Source organism: Carlito syrichta, unplaced genomic scaffold (assembly GCF_000164805.1).
Source record: "Carlito syrichta isolate Samal-C Ts95f unplaced genomic scaffold, Tarsius_syrichta-2.0.1 Scaffold226607, whole genome shotgun sequence".
Taxonomy (NCBI): domain Eukaryota; kingdom Metazoa; phylum Chordata; class Mammalia; order Primates; family Tarsiidae; genus Carlito; species Carlito syrichta.
The window spans coordinates 216,280-237,856 of record NW_007170703.1 but is presented as its reverse complement, the minus strand read 5'-3'; the positions used below and the strand labels follow the sequence as shown (position 1 = coordinate 237,856).

Here is a 21,577-nt window from a genome sequence, read left to right as displayed (position 1 = left end):
GGAAGGGAGGGAAGGGGGGATCTGTCCTGTCGTTGTTTAACTGGAGGTAGGCAAGATATAATCCCTGTAAAGGGAGCTGACTAAAGCCATCTTGAAGTGAACTGTATCCAAAGGACCATCCAGAGGTTCAGGGCACCCAGCAGAGGCCCAGGCAGAAGTTGCAAGACCAACAGTGGAACTTTGGTGCTAGTGCCCCTGCAGAAGGACCTCTGAGGAATCACAAAAGTCCCCATGAGAGAAAGTTCCAGCAGTCAGGCATGGCCCTCACCACAGGCCCAGATCACAGTCTGTGCACTTTCCTCCAGGTGGGCCGCTGCTGCAGATGTTAAAGACAGCTCCAGGGGAGGGGAAAGTCAGGGGAAGTGGGAAGGAGAAAGAAGAAAGAAAATGGAGAGGAAACCCCTTATTATGCTTCCCTTGCCTGGCAGATTCCTGGTCGATGGCAGGCCCGAGTATGGAAGGAGAGAAACTGTATTCGTATTTTTGTTGAATTTTTCATATTACGCTGGACTGGACTTTTAAAATGTATGTGAAAATAGACTGTCACCAGAGAGTGCCTGAGAGAGCTATGAGAACTGTCTGAGTTTTCTTCTCAGGAGAGGGGAAGGAATGAGCTGGCATTGTGGGTTTTTAGCAGGGGCCATGGCGCAAAAACTATCCATGCTATAATTTTGTACCCTACCAGGTCTAGGATTTCAAAAACTGACTTTGCAGGTGTAAAAGCCAACCATCAGATAATTGCGTGGACATATCTGCAGTGAGTCTGATTCTGTCTTGAAGGGGCTCAAAGGACTGAGAAAGCTCTGTCTTCCCCAATGAGCAGGAGGAAGGGGTACCGTGGTGAGGGCTGCACACCCTTCACCAGGTGGGCACCGGGACACACCTGTGCTGCACACCCCCACACCCGACCTGGTGCAGCCCTGGAGAGCCTCCTCAGCCCTGGGACTCCTTGAGGATAGAGGCCATCTTGGTGCCCCTCAACTAAACCTCTCATGGCTCAATAAAAGTGACCGTCACGATGGAAATAAGCCAGCAAGTCCACTACTGACTTATCAAATGAAACGTATCTATCCGCTCACCTTTTCTTCAGTGACAACAGGGAAGGTCCCATCCCCTGAGTTGATGTCAGTCATGGGGTCCCCATCCAGTGTGTCATTCAGGATGTCACCAGACCCTACAGGAAGCAGGCATTCTGTGAGCAGTAACTACACTTTGCCGTGTTGGGAAAGAACGAGGCATTTCTTCACCTCCTAACTTGGAGAGACATCCATAATACCGTAACACAGGATTCAGAGGGAAAAAACCGAGCTGCCGAACCACACTCAGGGCAAGGCGGGAGTCCGCGGAAGTTTCCATCCCAGGTTCTGGCGCCCCCTGCTGGTCTGGAATCCTGCAGCAAGTCTCCCAACCTGCGCCTCGAATTCCTCAACTGGAAATGGGGGGTTATCATAATTCCTACTTCACAGGGTTGTTTTGAGGATTATTTGTCACAAGGATTAATTCAATTACTGCAAGAAAAGCATCGAGGACAACCCCTGCCATGTAGTAAGCAATTGATAAATGTTCATTGTCAGTGTGGTTTTACACTTGTAAAATTTAAAAAAGATGATATATGACTGTACATATTTTATCATATTACATATAACTATTATGCAAATTCATGTTATATAATAATGCTTACTAAATGACCTATATAATATGTACATATATATGCATATATGCATGTCTATATACATAGTGTATGTTTACACACACACACACACACACACACACACACACACACAAAACACTGCTAAACCACAGTGTTTAGTATTAGTTTCTTTCAGAAGATGGGTGAGTTAGGAAGAGGAAACGATTATTTTTCATGTTCATGAAACTATGTATTAATTGAATTGCTACCAGATGCACACTTTTAAAAATATATACAATTTAAAAAGCAATGGAGTTCGGAAGCAAAGAAAAAGAAGTTCGAGTTCCATAAATGCATTCTCTGGGGTAACCCTCCTGCAGCTCCCCAGAACCCATCCTATCATTCACTGCCGGTGGGCAGAGCCTGGGTGGGAATCTCATGTTTTCAGTCCCACACTGTCACCCATGACATGTGTGTCCTGCCTGATCTGCACATTAACACCTTATTACTATGAATCCCATTCTGCAGAGGAAGAGGAAGGTCCCAAGGAGAGTACCTGCTGGGAAGGGCCCTGAAGCCAGGTCGGTCTAACCCTGGGCCAGGCCCTTCCCACACACACTGTACGCACGCAGATCCCTGGTCACGACAACGCCGGGGGAGGCGCAGAACCCTCCAGAGGACACCACACCCCGCCTAATTGAATGAGGGGACCGCCCCGCACCAGTCGCGCCCCGTCTTCCCGGCTCCGACCACCAGGGGGTGCTGTACAAGGAGCCGGCCAGCCCAGCTGCTGAGGCCTGACACCCGGGAGGACGGAGGCGAAGTGGCCCACCCGCGGGTCAAAGTGGTGTCGGGGAAGCTTGGAATACAACTATTAGGGGGCTTTCCCTAGCCGGGGCAGGCACTAGGGATGCAGGCTCCTTTCTCCCACCATCTGGGCTGTCTACCCACCAAGAAAAGGGACATTTTGGCCAGCTCTGCTGTTTCCGTTTGGCTTTTTGTCCACCAGATAACAAGGATGGCTGATGCAGGGAAACAGGCCAGCTGTGCAGGGCTTTGAGTCCCAGTCTCTATCCATGAGGATCTTACCTCCTGAGTTTAGGAAAGCCCTGGACCCTTGCCCCTCTCTCAGAGATGTTAATTCCACCCTTGAGAACAGCATGTACGATTCCTAAACCACTTCCACGGCGGCAGCCAGATTCAGTCCTCTCATCCACCAGGAAGGCAAGGATTGTTCACAGTCCCAGAGGACAGTTAAGGAATCTAAGACTTGGACATGTTCAGCAACTTGCCCCAGGATGACAGCAAATAGGTGTCTGAGCAGGGCTTCTTTCCAGACTGACTTTCCCGGTGGCCATCTGTCCCCAGCAACACCCTACCTCCTTGGCTCTGTCGAGACTTTATTAAATTATCATACAGTTGTTTTATCTCCAAGTCACTATACCTTCTACTCACAGACTTCCCAAGTTCAGTTGTAAAAATAACATTCATTAACTTATAGCAGAAGCAAAAGAAGATTGGAAAATATTATCGTAGAAGACTTGTAAAATACAAAGTACAATAAAGAAAATAAAAACCACCAGGTACCGTGGTTTACGCCTGTAATCCCAGCACTTTTGGAGGCCGAGGTGGGAGGATTGCTTGAGCCCAGGAGTTCGAGACCAGCCTGGGCAACATAACAAGATCTCATCTCTACAAAAAAAAAAAGCTGGGCCTGGTGGTATACACCTATAATCCCAGCTACTTGGGAGAGGGCTGAAGAGGGAGGACCACCTAAGCCCAAGAGGTTGGGACTGCGGTGAGCTGTGATTGTGCCACTGTACTCCAGCCTGGGTGACAGAGTATCTGACACACACACAGACAAAAAAAATGGCACATAGTAGGTATTCAATAAATAGCAATTATTACAAGTTTTTTCCTTTTTCTTTGTTCTTTCTTTTTCTTTTGTGCTTATTTCTCCAAGAAATAAGTTGTTAAACCCCAGGAGATCTGGGTTTAAACGCTCAGGTACCCGAGGTCAAACACCAGCTCCACCATTCACAAGCCCTGCAGACCTGACTGGGTTAGCTAAGTTCTCTGCGACTCAATTTCCTCATCTTGCCTGTAAAATGAGGACAGTTATCCTTCCTTAAAGAGTTGAGGTTAAGTGAGGTTAAATGAGATGGCTGTATGTCACATACATGGCCCCAGCTGGACACACAGTAATCACCCAGTAAAAGGCTGCTATGTAGGGATGGGCATCAGGACTTGCCTTGTTCAAGGCTGTTGTGTGGGACGGGGTTCATGTTGGTGGTTTCTGGGGTCCCCTCAGGTACAGGTTCACCGGAAAGCTCTGTGTCCTCAGACGGAGTGGATGGAGTTGGAGGTGTGTTTATGGGCTCAACTTTTGCTTCTTCAGGCTGAAGGGAGGAGAAATGGGACTTGGAATTATTTACTTGGCAGTCAGCTGGAAAAATGACAGTGAATATCACTGGAGAAAATAACATTCCCAAAGTGCTGGTACACCCAGAAGAAAGCCACTGCACTTCCCAGGGCCTGTAACAGGTGCGTGCTAGAGGGAATTATATTCCATTCAGTTTTCAGTGAGACTCTGTTTGTCTCATTCAAGCTCCTTGAGCACAGAGACCACATTTCTGCAATCCTTGAATCCTAGGCCAGCACAGAGGAGGTGCTCAGGAAAGGTGTGTTAGATGAGGAAATGCTTGAATGAATGAATGGACAAATGAATAAACCAGGCTGCACTCTGTAAACACCGTGAAAATTCAACCCTACACATGCACTGATCATGAATGCCCATGAAAATGCAAGATGAATGTGGCTTCCTCCCAAGGAAACTCCAGCATCTGTATAGCTCTCCCAAAGTCAGTCAGTGTCTTAACCAACTTTACCAGCTGGGGAAAAACAAAAACCCAACAGCAAGAAATACAGAACAGTTAAGGGATCCAGGCAGAAATCCAAATCACAGCATCACCCTCAGGCCCAGGTAGCAGCTCATGAGACCCAGGGCATGTCAGCATTCAAACAGTCGCATCACTTCCTAAGCTCAAGGGGCTGGGGATGGATGGAAGAACCCTGCTGACCAGTGCTGGGCTTGTGGTGTGAAAAGAAACCAATCTTTGTTGTAAGACACTAAGATTTCAGGGTTAATTTGTTACGCAGCATCACTTACCTGTTCTGACTAATAACGGGAGGTTGTTTCCTTAATGTCAGAATCTAGTGTGTAAACAATGAAACTCTGGTCTATCAGAACAAGGAGGATTGTTAGATGCCCCTTAATTTAGGATTTAATGGTTCAGGTCCTAAGTCAGACTTGGATCAAATCCCAGCTCTCTACCTATCAGCTAAGTAACGTTGGACAAGTCATGGAACCTCACAGAGCCTCAGCTTCCTCCTCTGTAAAAGTGGGGACAATAACTACTCAAAGGTAGAAATAGTTCCCTTCGATGTCACCATACTATTTTCCACAGAGGCTGGACTAGTTTGCCCTCCCACCAACAGTGTAGAAGTGTCCCCTTTTCTCCACACCCATGCCAGCAATTTTTTATTTATTAATGATGGTCATCCTTACTGGGGTAAGGTGGTATCTCAGTATGGTTTTCATTTGTATTTCTCTGATATCACAAGAGAGGGATCCACAGTTGAGAGACCCTGCAGAGGCAGGAGGAAGGGGGAGCACATAACAACACAAGGGTATCTGATCCTAGACCGGGGAAGTGAGGACCAGTTGGAGGCCCAAACTTCACTTGCATGTACATTATTCATGTGCCTAATCCTGACTTGCACCCCACATCTTTATAATAAAATAAAGTTAAAAAAAAAAGAGATAGAGATAGGACTAAGCACACCTTTGTTTTTAGTACATAATATTCCTGATTCATTATTGAAAAAACTTCAAGTGCAGATGAGCACAAAAAGAAATCATCTTGGAGCTGGGCTCGGTGGCTCAGCCTGTAATCCCGCGCCTTTGGGAGGCTGAGGTGAGTGGATTGCCTGAGCCTGAGGGTTCGAGACCTGCCTGGGCAGGCGTGACCTCATCTCTACAATAAATCAAAAAATCAGCCGGGTGTGGTAGCACATGCCTGTAATTCCGGCTACTCGGAAGACTGAGGCGGAAGGATCGCTGGAGCCCAGCAGGTCGAGGCTGCGGTGGCCGGGAGCGGCCACTGCACTCCAGTCTGGGCAACAGAGTGAGACTCCAACTCAAAAAAAAAAAAAAAAAAAGAAATCACCTTGAATACCAGCACTAGAGAAAATCACCATTGATTTCATTGTACTGTAAAAGCTCCAGGGTAGAGGAGGGAAGTAAGCTTTCAAGGCGTTGGGCCTTGAAACATGAACAGAGTTTCAGAAAACAGGGGTGGTGGGAGAAGCCGATAGAGGTCAGGGCCCAAAAACTTGAGCTTGGTAACAGTCCAGGGCTGGAGAAGGGAGGCAGCAGGACGGAGCCAGAGCCTAGGGAGGGTTAGTTCTTTGGTGGGAAGGATGAGTGTGGACCCAAGGACAAAGAACAGCCACCATGGGGTACTAGGCGAGGGAGTGGTGTGGGCAGCTGTGTACCTTGGAGACCCCCTACCTCCCCTTGGAGAGCGGTGTGAGCATGGATCGGGGCGTCAAAGCTTAGGCAAAGAAGCCAGGGATTAACACTAAAGAAGCCGGTGAGGGCTGGGCGTGGTGGCTCAAGCCTGTAATCCCAGCACTTTGGGAGGCCAAGGTGAGGGGATTGCCTGAGCCCACAGGTTCGAGAACAGCCTGGGCAACTTGGTGAGACCTCATCCCTACGATAAATGAAAAAACTAGCTGGGTGTGGTAGCACACCTATAGTTCCAGCTACCTGGCAGGCTGAGGCAGAAGGATCACCTGAACCTAGTAGGTGAACACTGGGGTGGCCATGCGCATGCCAAATCACTCCAGCCTGGGTGACAGAGTGAGATTCCAACTCAAAAAAAAGAAGAAACCCAAGAGGCAAGAACTAGGGTGGCAGAGAGAGGAGAGTAAGCATCTCCCCAGGAGAGAGTGAAGAAGACCAGGACCATCATCTAGCAGGGAAGATAAGGACCCCAACCCCAGGCCCCAGAAGGTTCCTCTCCACTCCCTGCAGGAGGTCTGGACGGAAGCCGCTTGACCGTGGTTCCCTCATGGTGTCAAGGAGTCCTGCCAGCTCATCTCCAGCCTGGAGTGAGCTGTAAGCAAAGGTGGCTGTAAGCAAAGGTGCCATAGAAGGCATTTGGGCTTCGGGATAAAGCAGGCAGGGTGGGGAGGGTCCAGGAAGCACAGGGCAACGTGATGGGGGACTAAGCTCTGTCACTCAAGGGGGCTGAAGTTGGGTTTATATGAAATCACTGGCTCCAGTCCATCCGCTCAAAACTACTTTTGGAAAACTCCCAAAAAGGCAATTGCCCCGTGTCCCTATTCAAGGGCAGAGCATGATTCTGGTGAGTTGATCCTTGGTAGAGAGAGTACGGTGTCCTGCCTCAAACAGGTGGCTTTGGTTTTCAGGGGTCAACATGGATGGGGAACCAGTGTGGCCTGTGACAAAACAGAAATCTAAAGTCTTAAGACTTTTGTCATTAAAAGCATTGCAGTCCAGGTGCAGTGGCTCATGCCTATAATCCCAGCACTTTGGGAGGACAAGGCAGGAAGATTGCTTGAGCACAGGAGTTTGAGACCAGCTTGGGTTACATAGGGAGACCCCATCTCTAATTTAAAAAACCTATCAGAAGTGTTGCAAGTTGCCAAGCCCACACTCACGTCCATAAAATCAGATTTACTCACTCAACATGAGTTTCCTGAGGTCCTACTGTGTGCCAGGTCCTTGACTGAGTCCTGGGGACAAAGAAACTAATAAATAAGACAGTATGTGGGCACTCAAACTGTCAGACAACGGAGGAGGCATAGCCCAGGCTCAGACCCAGATCAGACACAACTAACTGCGATTTGATGTGACACATGGGAAGCGATGCCCAAGTGGGGGAAGGAAGGGGACTTGGCAATGATGGCTCTGAGGAGAGGAGGTGGACTGGGTCCTGAAGGCTAAGTGAGGACTTGCAGGCAGAAAAGGGGGCAGGGAAGGGCCTCCAGGCAAGCAGAACTGCAGGAAGAAAGGTGTGACGAAGGGGGATAGTGCTCTGTGTGCTAGGGGAGCCGTGAGCATCAGGGTGTGATAGGAAGAGGGGCCTTGGCTGAGGACCAGAAACACCTGCAGAGCCTTTTGTCAGTGCAGATCTAGAACCTCACTGCTGACCTGCTAAAGCTGAATGTCCAGGTGTGCAGCCCAGGCAGGATGGTGTGTGTGTGTGTGTGTGTGTGTGTGTGTGTGTGTGTGTGTGTGTGTTGTGTTGTGTTGTTTGGTTTTCCTGAGCTGAGGTCTCACTCTGTCACCCAGATTGGAGTGTAGTGACAACATCATCAAGGCTCACCACAGCCTCCACTTCCTGGGCTCAGGTGATCCTTCTGCTTCAGTCTCCTGAGTAGCTGGAACTACAGAAGGCACACGCCACCATGCCTGGCTAATTTTTTATTTTTTTGTGTGCAACGAGGTCTCACCCAGGCTGGTCTTGAGCTCCCAGGTTCAAGAAATTCCCAGCCTCGGCCTCCCAAAGTGCTGGGATTACAGGTGTGAACCACAGTGCCTGGCCAAGACCGTCATGCCCCTCTGTTCCCCCACTCCCCACACACATACACACGCACAGGTGGTGGGGCTGAGAGCCATGGGGATGTTCTAACTCAGCATAACATGGAACTTTTGAGAAATGCAAAGAATGGGCTAGCAGAGACCCCAACTTTAAGGGGGGAAGAGGGTGAGGAGGGGCTGAGTGTTTAGTTCCTGGCCTCTCAGCTGGTCCATGATTTGGTTCACTGGTTATGACTTGTCTCAGAGGGTGGCAAGCTGGGGAGACTGAGTTTGGGGAAGTGAGATTCATTCCAAGAAAGAAACCAGACAGAGAAGGGAAGGGACTGTCTGAGCCAAAGAGAGAAATTCCCCATCCTGGAGGGTGGCTGCCGAAAAGAGCCATGGAGCCCTTCCAGGAGATGTTTGTGGTCTCACCCAGGCTGGTCTTGAGCTCCCAGGTTCAAGAAATTCCCAGCCTCGGCCTCCCAAAGTGCTGGGATTACAGGTGTGAACCACAGTGCCTGGCCAAGACCGTCATGCCCCTCTGTTCCCCCACTCCCCACACACATACACACGCACAGGTGCTGGGGCTTAGAGCCACACACATACACACTCACTTCAGGGGTGGTGTGACCAAGCGAGCGCACCTCAGACCTTCAGGCAAGGTGGCCTCAGGCAATACTTTCCACTATGCCTCAGTGCCCTCTTCTGTAGAATAGTCTCAAAAAGACCTCCCTGCAAAGGCGACTCAAGGAAATATAAGCACTTGGAAGAGCATGAAATGCAGCAACGCTAGAGGGGCGCCCATGGAAGGGATTCTGTTGACTGGGAACAGACAAGTTACCACCACCCCCAGAGTCACAGCCCTGGGGATATTCTCTTTACAACAGAGGGCAGTCACAAAGGTTTGGCACACCTATCACCCCAGTCACCAGCCAACAAGGAGATAGGTTACAGGAGGGGGCCCCATGAGGAATGAGGCATCTACACTGTGTCTGGTGCTGAGTCCTGCCCTGAGCTGGGCTTTCTAGGGCATCGCCACCCTTAATCTTTACAACAAACCCGACAGTCTGTAGTGACAACACTCCCCACTAACTGCCGCATGCCAAGCACCATCCAAGCATCTCACCCGCGTCAATGTGTCTAATTACCATACTAACCCTATGAGACGGTACGCTCCATTGTCACGAGGAAGAAACTGAGCCTTGGGGAGGTTAAGTCACGTGCTCATGGTCGACAGCTAGCAAGTGACAGAACTGGGACTCATGCTGGGTGGAACTCTCATCACCACCCGTTCTCTTAAGACCACTGGGAAAAGTGGGGCTTGGGGATCTAGAAAAGAAAGTGTTTGGGGTAACCCCAAGACCCATGAGGCCACCAAGTTCATCAGATCACCAACAACTTTTTCTTTTTCACGTCTCCATATACTCTGGGAATTTATTTCAGCCCCATCCCCATCTGCTGCTGTGAGTCCCACCTCTGTCCCTGGCCCTGCAGAGCTGAGGTCCTGGGGAGGGGGCTCAGGCTGGGGTATCTGTTGGCCCAGCTTGATTTCTTACTCCACCACCCCATGACCCCGGCAGAGCCATCCTGCCCTCCTGACATCCATTTCCGCATCTGTACAATGGGGCTCATATCACCTCCCTTTCAAGTTGATGGCAAGGAATAAGTGCAAGCACGTAGACAGAAGCGCCAGGCCCACAGTGGGTATGGAACTATGCCAGTTCTCTTTCCTCTCCTTCCATTTTTCTACCCTGTCCAAAGCTGCCTGGCTCCAATGCTCTCTCCAAGCTCCCCTGGCCCACATCTGTCCTGTGAGCCAGGGATCCTCTCAAGTCCCACTCTCCTTCCCTGGTCCTCTCGTGGAGCTACCCTGGGCTACTGGCATCTCTGCCCGAGTTGTCCTCACTGTGAGCTGTGAGTGGGTGCCCTGGGGGGCAGGCAGCATCGGGTTCAAAGGCCACCACTCTGTGCCCTGCTGCCCTGTGCTCAGGACATGCCAATGGGGTGGTCAAGGACTGACTGGCACATAGGACTGTAATACCACCCTGAGCACCACCAGGCAGACGGGCATCTTGAACTCATGACTTCCTCCATCCCATCTGCCCAGGAGCTGCCTGTGATCCTGGGGATGGACTTCTGCAGCACTACCCAGGCCATGACTCCATGGATGGGCACCAGGAGACCCATGCTCTAGCCTCAGTTCTGCCCACAAACTCTTGGGCTAGTCTTTGCTCCGCTCTGAGCCTCAGTTTTGCTCATCTATACACAGAGAGATGACCTTTAAGTCCTTCCAGTGCTAGCAGACTAACGGTTCTTTCTATTCGGCCACACTTCAACACTTGTCGCCTGGGGTCTATAATTGCTAACCTCTGCCTTATTTCCATCTCCCTGCTTTCTTCTATCAGTCAGTTTCCAGAGTGAGTCAGGCCAGTCAAGGTGATTGCTGAAGCTCTTCTATGTTCAGTGACTCAAGCAGTTTGCTGTTGTCATTAAAGATGGGCTCTTGGTGTCCCCAGGGTCTGACTCAGTGCTTTCAAAACCACATCTACATCTCGGTCACAGGGTGCATTCCCAGGAGAGAGGAGACCCAAGCCACTGGAAGGAGGGCTGCCTTTCCTATGGGGCCAGGAGCGAGCTCCCAGGACTCTGCGGCTCACAGGAGTGTAGGCCTGATGGTGTTTTCACAGCTGGAGCCCTGAGCAAATGTATCAACAGCCATCACTCAGAGCCACTTACCTCATGTCAGGCATTGGGCTGAGCTTTGTCCCTGTGCAGCCTCATCTAACCCTCACAACAACCCTATGAAGTAGGACTATTATTAGCACGATTCTGTGGAAGATGAGTTGAGGTTCAGAGAGGTTGAATCACTTACCCAAGGCCACAGAGCTGGGAAGCAATAGAGCATAACATTTGCCCTTGAACAGCCCTCTCATGGCCACAAGTATAGTGTTGCACGGAGTTAACTGGTGTCCCTGTTCACCTGGGGATTTTGTAAAGTGCCCATTGGCCAGTACTTGACCTCCTCAGATGAGTCAATGAATAAGTACACAGATCTGAAAACAGAGAGGTCAGACCCGGGGCTCTGGGCAACTTCCAGTAATTCTTATCCCCTAAAAGCTAACCAGGATTACACGGCACAGCACTGCAGGACTCACCGGGGCTTGAGTATAGGTGACAGCTTCTAAGATTTCAGCGACTCCGTCTGTCTCCTGAAGCCCACTGGTCTCTCCTGATGCCTGTGTGGAGACAAACCATGCCACACACCAGACAGAAGGGAGCAGGTCACATGAAAGCCTGACAACCGAGAAAGCCAAAGAAACCAACAAACCGACTCCTGTAGAGAAGCCGTGTGTGTGTGTGTGTGTGTGTGTGTGTGTGTGTGTGTGTGTGTGTGTGTGTGTTTGTGTGTGTGTATGTATGTATGCGTGTCAGAGACAGAGACAGAATGGGGTTGAGAAGACAGCTTTGTGTAGTATGCATGGATGGTTATTTGTTTTGTTTCCTTCCACATTTTATTAAACAAATAAACACAAGTATTTTATAGTCTCTCTAACATGTCAAAGTTCATTTCACCCAGGTTCCCTGCAATCCCGTCTTTGCGAGGATGTCATTGTAGTTTTGTGCTGGGAACCTTTCCATCCTAAGTGTGACCCTCCTGCTGCCATGGCATCTTCATGATGAGCTCCCTGAAGGCAGTGGAAGCCTGAGTGCCATGATTTTATAACCAGTCCCTTGCTCTTGGACTTTTGGGTTGTCTCTGCTCTTTCCATGTCAGAGGCATTGCAAGATGGACAAATGGCTACACGAAAGGTTTGCCTTTCTCGGCTTCCCACAAATGCCAAGGCCAGATCCCAGGCACACGGAGTGCAAGCATTCTTACAGAGAGCCCACCTCCACTTCAGAGGGGCTTTCCAATCCAATCAACAGCGTTTTGCTTTTCACTGAGTGAATGGAATCAATTTAGGTTTTTTGTGGGGTTGACACCAGCCAAAGGGCAACAGGAATTCTAGGAATATGCTGCCTTCTGTGTGTCTGATTTTTTGTGTCACATGATCCCTTCTTCCTGGGAGGCCTTTTCTTCTGCATCTGCCTAACTCTTACTTGTCAGGGGTCAGTCCCTAGTTCTCCCATTCTCTCTAGCTAGGTAGATGCAAGGTTCTCAGCCAATCCTGGGGTGAGGGAAGGGAGGGAAGGAAGACAGGAGGAGGGGAGGGAGAGAGGTACTGAGGGAGAGGGGGGGAGAGAGGGAGGCAGGGAAGAAGGGAAAAGGGAAGAGGGAGTCATCTTTTTTCTCCTGCCCACCACCCCATCCACAACTTAGGAATGGATTCACCTGCCAAATATAAAAGCTAAATTTGGGTTGGTTTTTATAGGAATTTACACCCAAAATATCTTAGAGCTTTAACTTTGATTTTTTAGAATACTGACACCCTTTCTTGGCAAGAAGGCTAGAAATCAGGCCATTGACTGCCACAGCTTCAGAAGAATCTAACACCTTATAAGAAACCCCCTCCTACCCACCCCCCCAGAGATGGTTGAACCTCTTTTAAAAGTGAAATAAGGCCAAAAGCCCAAAATAGGACTCGAGGCAGTGCTTGCCAAGAAGAGAGGTCTTAGAAGACTCCACGACGTGGGAGATGGAGAATTGCCCAGGCACCCAGCCGTCCCCTGGCCACTGGCTGCGGGGGGTGGGGACTCACCGAGGACTCTTCCACTTCACACAGCTCCTCAGGAGTCCGGGTGTCAGAGTGGAGGGTGAGCTGCTGTATGGAGCCCTGTGAAGAAGAGAGGGATCAGAAGCCATAGTCACACGTCCACTGCACTCCTGCCATGGAAGACATGGTTGTTTTGTAACAGAGAGGAACGAGAGAAAGCATGGTTATGGAAGACACTACCTGTGGCCACCACGAGGGAGTCAAGCCACCTCTTGGTCCCTCTCTGTTGAGAGGACTCTCCTTGGGCCAAGATGACACTGACCACCTGAGCCAAAGAGGTCCTTGGGGAGCATGTGTTCCAAGTGTGGACACCACAGCAGTCTCTTCACTGTCTCCAAGTCCCTGGTCTGTCAGGGACAAGCCCTGAAACACGTCTCCCTCTCCCAGCAAGTGTGTTTCCCCTGTTGCTCAAGGCTTTGGTGCTAGAAGGCCTTACCCCAAGAAGGGCTGCCAGAAGTATTCCTGCCTCCATTCTCTCCTTTTCTCCCCATGCCTGACAGCTCTGAGGCCCCAGAGTGAACATTTAAAAACTGTCCCTGGGACCTTAACTTCTTAACATTCTCCAGCGTCTTCCACAGTACCACAGGTGAACTCGAGCCCCGCCCCATGGTACTGTCTTGTTTACCTGTGAGGTGTCAGTAAATGCATGTGCTCACTCAATGAATAACTGTAATAAATTAGTGATTTCTTTTAGGAAGCCTTATTCATAAAAGCCCATAGTAATATTAAAGTCAGTTTTCTGAATTTTTTTTAAAAGAACACATCCAAAAGGAAAGAGAGAGAAGCTTCCTGTTGTTATTTTAAACTTGTGCCCTGAAAGAGGTTTGCATGTTGTGGTGGGAAGAATGCTAGGCCTAAGACCCCAACACCTAGATTCTGGTTCTCAGTTTTCAACTTAGTTTCCAGAGTATTCCATAGTTGTGGAAATTACTTAAGTGCAATTGTGCTTGGATTCTCTGATCCTGTGTTTCCTTATCTGTAGTTGGAAATAAGAAAACCTGCTCCACAGGCTTGTAGAGTCAAATGAGATCACCTGGTGAAAGTGCTTTGCACATTTTAAGGCATTCTAAAAAAGTCTGAGATGTGTTATATCCTCACTCTTTTTTATCTTTGACTATGGGTGGCAATTGCACTTGAGTAATTTCTGCAACTGTGGAATACTCTGGAAACTAAGTTGAAAACTGAGGACCAGAATCTAGGTGTTGGGGTCCCAGGCCTAGTGTTCTTCCCACCACAACATGCATGCCTCTTTCAGGACACAAGTTTAAAATAACAACAGCAATAGTTGCTCGTATTTGTTGCATGACCAGTTTCTGTCCCTCCACCTCCCTGATCTGCTAGGGACTTTGACTCACTGTGAATCTTTCCAGCCCCGTGGCTCCTGCGCTGCCCACAAAGATTCCTGCGCTGGGCTCGAAAGCCAGAGTCTGGGAAGACCGCTGGAAGGAGACGTGACTGTGCTCCTCACAGTCCAGGAGGAGGGTCGCTTCCTCACCCTGGACGATCACGGCAAAACGGTTCCACCTATTGGTCATCACGGGCACCAAGAAGGCAGCAGCCTCAGTGGACACATGGGAGCCAGGCTCCGTGTAGTAGAGGATGACCCGCTGGTGGCCGTCCTCCACGCCTGAGAGCCGCAGACCCAGGTAGATGACTTTCTGGAAGGCATCAGTGATAGCAAAGAGCACGCCACCCCGGGTGTTACTGGGCTTCACTGTGACGCTGATGGCAAAGTCCCTGAAGAAGGTGGGTGGGATGAGGGTCCTGGCCGGGCGGCCAACATTGGCACCAGGTCCGAAGCTGTAGGCTGGGAATCCACCATAGCCTGTGACAAAGGACACGGACGAGGGCAGTGGGACACCGATGAGCTCCGTGAGGTCCAGATGGCTCTGGGAAGCTGACCCTGCAGGGAGGGAGAAAGAAGTCATGCTTCACAGGTGTGTCCTACTGTGCTTGGAAGTGAAGAAGAAACCCAGATATGGGGAACAGAAACCCTCAGGAACGACACAGAAACTGCAGTTTCTACATTGTTGGTTTTCCAACATTTCTGACAACAACTCACAGCAAGAAAGACATCAACATTGCCATCCAAAATGCACATATGTAGATAAATAAGCATCTGTAATTCTGAAACAAATGTTTCATAAAACATTATAGACTGTCACTACTCCCCAGGCACTCAGATATTTTCTTTTCCATTTAATTATTCTTTTTCTGCTTTATTTTATTTAAAAAAAAAACATGCTGGAAATGACCTGCTAAAATGATTTCTTTACCTGCGAATGGGTAATGACCATTAGTTTGGATAATATTTATAAATAATTCCGAGGATATATAATGTTTCCCCATCAACTTGGAGACTTTTTCCCCCATTATAAAACCAGATAGGTTTGTTTTGTTTTGAATAATGAGGACTACTGCTTAAGTGTCTAAGAATGGCGGGGGGAGCAGGGACAAAGTAAAATGTGCTCAGCACAATTGAAATTTGTATCATCATCCACATTCCTCGAGTTCTCTCTCTGTACCAGGCCCTGCTCTAAGGTCTTCACATACATTAGCTAATTTAATCCTCACAACAACCTTATGACGTTGGATACTCTTATCCCCATTTTACTTCTGAAAAAACTGAAGCTTAGGGAAATCAACAGTTTTGCTCAAGGTAAGTTGGATGCAAGGTTCAAACCCAGAGCATCTGACCTCAGAGTCTGTGTGGTTCACCACCACACCTTGAGAGGAGAAATGATCGAGTCGCATTATGGTGTCCTGAAAGGACCCCAGGCCGGGGAAGTATTGGCCCATCCAACCACTGTCCACCAGGAAAGTTGCAGAATGACTTCCAACAACATGCACCCACTCCTGCAACAAGGCGCCAGCAATGAAATAGAAAGGCAGGTCCCCGGGAGAGGTGGACAAGGCCACTGCAGCCGGGACAAGGGACAGGCAATAATTTTTGGCCTCAGAAGTAAGGCTGGATTCTGAGGATTCAGCCAGATGAAGAGGCCTACAATGAGTGAGGATCAGAACCTAATAATGTCCTCCCCTGGGGGCCAGAAGACTGGGCAGACTCTCCTGGTGACCGTCCGGACCCATGAGAGCCTGAGTGTTCTCCAAAAACCTGGCCGGTTGGTCTCCAGAGAAGACCTAAACCACTTGAGATCACCTCTAGGTAAAGCCCTCCCAGAGGCATGAAGCCTGTTTCCCAGTTTACCCAACTTGTGTCTTACTGGACACAACTGACTAGCTGTGTGACCTTGGGTAAGTCACTTAACCACTTTATCATACGAGGCAACAGTATGGCCTCCAAAAGATAATTAAATTGGACCATCCATGTAAACTCTCAGTCAGTAATGGTGGTAATGCAATAAACACTCACTGCTTTTTATTTTTATTATATCCACTCAACAGCTCCAAAAGGTTACTGAGTAGGGATTACTGTCTCTACTGTGCTGACAAGAAAAGTGAGGCTGATACAGGGGCCTGCCTCTGTGTCCTTGAGTTCCCTCATAAAGAGTAACAACAACTGTGATTTTCATACATAATTGTGCCTAGTCCTCACGGCAGCCCTGGAAATTAACTGCTATCATTCCATTTGACAGTTGAAGAACTGTAGGAAGCTTAGGAAGATAAAGTGACTGGCCTGAAGTTAGACAGCTGGTAAGTGGCAGGACGTTTTTGAGCCATGGTTGGTCTGACTTCTGGCTGATTCACAGCTACAGCTTCATTGAGATGGGGGTTCTGGGTGAGGCCCGACATCATTTGCGTACCACACTAATGACCCATCAGCAATAAGAAGGATAGAGTTGAAACCCTGGGAAGTCTAGGAACTCAAACTTCTCATGGGTGGCATGCATGCACTTGGAAGATGGGAGAGAGGAGGGCGCCCTGCCTGCTGTGCCCCCACCCCACCACAAATGACTCTTAGTCAGCTATTACGAAATTATTTTGAAATATTTAATTATGATGAAATATTTAGTCATACAAAAAAGCACAGTATAAAGAATAATATGAAGCAATTAAAGATGGCTAAAAAGGCAAATTTTATGTTATGAATGTTTAACCACAATTTTTAAAACTTTGTACATAGCCCATAGGGTAGTTGTAAGGATTAAATGAGATAATAATACAAAGTGCCAGCACACGACCAATGCTTAAAAAAAGGTGTATATCATCATCACCATCATCATCACCATAGACTTTTCGGTTCAGAAAGGAATCTCAGAGGTCACCGAATACAACTCTGTCTAAGATGCATTAACCCTGCCCTGTCCAGTACGGCAGCTTCTGGTCACAGCACTTGAGATGTGGATCTTTCCAGTTGAGATGTGTCCTAAGTTATAAATACAAACCGGATTTCAAAGATTTCATTTGGGAGAAGGAATGTAAAATAGCACACTAATAATTTTTACATTGATTAATGTTGAAATGATACTTTTGGAAAATACTGGATTAAATAAAATCTGTTATTGAAATAGTTTTTTTGAATAATATGGGCCAGGCTTGGTGGCTCAGCCTGTAATCCCAGCACTTTGGGAGGCCGAGGCGAGGGGATTGCCTGAGACCATGGGTTCGAGACCAGTCTGGGCAGCTAGGTGAGACCTTGTCTTTGCAATAAATCAAAAATTAGCCAGGCGTGGTAGCACGTGCATGTAATTCTGGCTACTTGGAAGGTTGAGATGGAAGTATCGCCGGAACCCAGCAAGTCGACACTGGGGTGGCCATGAGTGTGCCACTGCACTCCAGCCTGGGTGACAGAGTAAGAAAGAAGAAGAGTATGAGGAACAAATATGTGCCCATCACTCCTCTTAAGAAAGAAAATGTCACTTCAGCTGAAGCTGAAGCTGACTCTCCAATCTTATTCTTCTGCCGGTGCCCCAGAGGTAACCACTCGTGAACTTGGTGAGTATCACTCCTATTTGTTTGTATGCTCACTCCACAAGCACGTGTCTCTAAGAGAATACAGAACCATGGCACGTGTTCCAATCCTCATATAAATGATGGCAAGCTGCATATGCTCTTCGGCACTTACTTATTAATGTTTCACTCAACATTGTATTTTTTAGATTTACCCTGGTTGATATATGTGACTCTGGTCTTATATTTTCACAACAGTCTTCTAAGGCAGGGTCCCCAAACCCTGGGGCCATGGACCGGTACCAGTCCGTGGCCTTTTAGGAGCCAGGCCATACAGCAGAAGGCGAGCGGTGGGCAAGCAGAGCTCCATCTTCTGTCAGGTCAGCAGAGGCATTAGATTTTCACAGAAGCGTGAACTCTATTGTGAACTACACATGCAAGGGATCTAGGTTGCGCGCTCATAATGAAAATCTAATGCATGATGATCTCCATCCCTCACAGTTCATGGAAAAACTGTCTTTCACAAAACTGGTCCCTGATGCCAAAAAGATTGGGGACCGCTGCTCTGTGGTACAAAAAAGCCACAATGGGTGATCCACTTTTCTGTTGGTAGAGAGTGAGGTTTCCATCACTGTTACAAACAATACTGTTATGGGCTCCCTTATGGTCTCCTGGTGCTTACCTGAACAGGTAATTTCACCACCTGGAAGTAGAATTGTTGGAGATGGGTATGTGCACCTGCAACTTCATTGACTGTTGCAAAATTGTTTTCTGAAGAGACTATGCAATTGTGTGTGCCCGCCAGCAGTGTGTTCTTGCCAGGACTTATGGGAGGCAGCAAGATGCAACTTGGGAGGGGTTCATGGGGCTTTTGAACTGTAGTGATAGTATTCATTGTTTAAATTATGCGATATTCAAAAGAAGGAGTCATTGTATTATCTTTAGCATAAATTTTATTCAAAATATTTCACACAATTTTAATAAAAATAATTACTCCCTCCTCAGCAAAAGAGTAAATCTGACTGTGATGGTGCCCTGCTTGGAAGACTATGGCTATTCATGGCCTTAAGAAAGGATCAGGGCTGACCGGGCTGCTGCCACCTGCCTTCAGAGGCCCTTTGTGGTTGTGGACCCAGTTGTACTCCCTGACAGTTGTGCTCCATGCTGTCCCAGGTTCTCCCACCTCTACCAGAAATGCTCTCTTCTCTGCCACCCTCCGCACCTCAACCCAGTTATTTTGTTTGAATAACTCCTGCTTTCCATTCAACACTCAGTCCATGACTTACTTCCTCTGAAATCTCATGTTCACCTCTCACACCCACACTCTCCCCTCCTGGGCTTGCATTAGAAGACCCCTCGACACATCCCAGAATCTTCCTTCACAGCCCCCAGCACAGTGCATGTCACTGATGGGTCACTTGTCCCACTCCCCATTGGACTGTAAAAACAAGGTACAGCCAGGCTCGGTGGCTCAGCCTGTAATCCTGCGCCTTGGGAGGCTGAGGTGAGTGGATTGCCTGAGCCCGCGGGTTCGAGACCTGCCTGGGCAACTTGGTGAGACCTCATCTCTACAGTAAATCAAAAAAATTAGCCGGGCGTCGTAGCGCGCGCCTGTAGTTCCAGCTACTCGGAAGGCTGAGGCGGAAGGATCGCCGGAGCCCACCAGGTCGAGGCTGCGGTGGCCGGGAGTGGCCACTGCACTCCAGTCTGAGTTACAGAGTGAGACTCCAACTCAAAAAAAAAACAAAAACAAAAACCAAAGTCCACACCATTCAGTTCCCAGTAACTGGCAGGGTTAGGTGAACGAATGAATACAGTCCAATCTCCTCATTCTGCAAAAGACTAAACTAAGGTTAATAGAAGGAAAGTGTTTGCTGGACTTGAACTCAGATCTGATTCTCAATTGAATGCTTGTCTTCTCTGATTGGTAACTTGCCTCAAAGCAGAAAAATAATTTTAAATAATTTGGATTTAAAGCTCAAACCCCAGAAGGCATAAACTAAAAGAATGATAAATGTGGCTAAATTTGACTACAAAGAAATTTTTTAAAAAGTCCTGCACAGCAAAAAATAATAATGATGATACTCAAAATGTCAAATAAAATCCAAAGACCGAGAAACAATATTTGCTACAGAAACCGCAGAGGACAAACTTATTTCCCTAATACGCAAAGTGTGAAGCAAATAAATAAGCAAGAGAGAGCAACGACCCAATAGAAAAATGGGCATAGAACAGGAAATTCAATCCACAGTAAAATAAAGAAAATGACTCTTAAATATATGAAAAATATTCAGCCTCACTCATAATGAGAGAAATGCAAACTAAGATCACAAAGCGATATTATTTTCCTATCAGATTGGCACGGATCAGAATCTGCTGTGTTGGCAAAAGCCAGAGGCAACAGGCCCTTTCTTGCCTTGCTGATGGGAGCATCAATCGCCATAACATTGTGGGAGGGAATCTGACATTTATCAAAACTACAAATGCACATGGACACTTTGACCCAGTAGTTATATTTATTTATTTATTTTTTAGTTGGAGGAGGGAGTCTCACTTTGTTGCCCAGACTGGAGAGCCAGTTGCATGATCATGATGAGCACGGTTCACAGCAGCCTCGACCCTCTGGGCTCAGGCAATTCTTCCACCTCAGCATCCTGAGTCGCTGGGATGACAGGCTCACACCACCACACCTGGCTAAATTTTTGATTATTTTATGTAGAGATGAGGTCTCACTATGTTGCTCAGGCTGGTCTTGAACTCCTAGGCTCAAGCAATTCACCCATCTCAGTCTCTCCGGGATTACAGGCGTGAGCCGGCGGACCCCGATTATACCGCCCTACATTTTATATAATAGATAAAGTCACCTGTGTGAAATGTGAGGCACGTGCAAGAATATTCACTGCAGCATTGTTAGAAATGTATCTAAATGTCCATCTTTGGAAACAGTTAGGTAAATTAGGATTTAGCCATACAATTAAATACAAGGCAGCCTTTCAAAAGTTGTGATTCCTTAGGTACTAATATGAGACAAACAACAAGTGTTTAGTAAAATCAGAAAAAAACTACAAGGTGCAAAATCAAATTGTTATACATATTAAATATATAAAATATATGTAAATATATATACCATGTATTATAATATCTCTCAAAGGGTACACATGGGCTCCAGGGAAGGAGCTGGAGCTTTGGGCAGCTATCTTTCTGGTGCTGTGAGAAGTTGCCCATCCACTTCCCATGTGGGAACCCAGTGGGATGACAGATGGGGGTGCAAGTGCTCAACGAATTTTAGGGATTGGCTTACAATTCCATTTAAAGGGATAAGCTTTGCAAAAACCCAAGTCTGCAGAGAGATCCCTTCCTAACTTTCTTGCCCCGCTGCTGCCATTCTAGGGAGGATAAGTGAGCAAAAAGTGGCCCACAGGCCCTGTTTCCACTGGGCCAGCCTCAGAGGGAGCCAAGTCATGAATGCAGAGCAAGCCCAAGGCAGCCCAGCCCTCCTCTCAGCAAGTCCCACCTCCCTCCCTATGCACTGTCCTATGGAGTGGCGTGGCAGGGTCGACCCCTGGCCTGGAATGACCCATGCTCCGGGCTGCGCCTGAGCCTGCTGGCTCACATCCCCTTGGCCTCTGGCAGGAGGGCCACCTGCTCAGGCGGCCACCAGGGAGGGAGGGGAGGAGAAGTCAGGGAGCCAAGACAAACAGGCCCAGCAACGTGGTCCATGGGCTTGACCTGGGATGGCTCTGTGCTGAGCAGGAAGGGAGGAGGGTG

At 48.2% G+C, this 21,577-nt stretch overlaps 1 protein-coding gene across 1 annotated transcript in view; it reads right to left on the bottom strand.

Moving 5' to 3' along the window:
* COL15A1 (collagen type XV alpha 1 chain) overlaps positions 1 to 21,577 on the bottom strand; it is a 112,834-nt gene that overhangs the window by 59,524 nt on the left and 31,733 nt on the right. Inside the window, exons 3-7 of the mRNA XM_008051710.2 lie at positions 14,314 to 14,861; positions 12,944 to 13,018; positions 11,399 to 11,479; positions 3,882 to 4,029; positions 1,080 to 1,174 (exon numbers count right to left, since the gene is read on the bottom strand). Of these exons, the coding sequence (XP_008049901.1) occupies positions 1,080 to 1,174; positions 3,882 to 4,029; positions 11,399 to 11,479; positions 12,944 to 13,018; positions 14,314 to 14,861 (947 nt within the window). The remainder of the gene's footprint in view (positions 1 to 1,079; positions 1,175 to 3,881; positions 4,030 to 11,398; positions 11,480 to 12,943; positions 13,019 to 14,313; positions 14,862 to 21,577) is intronic.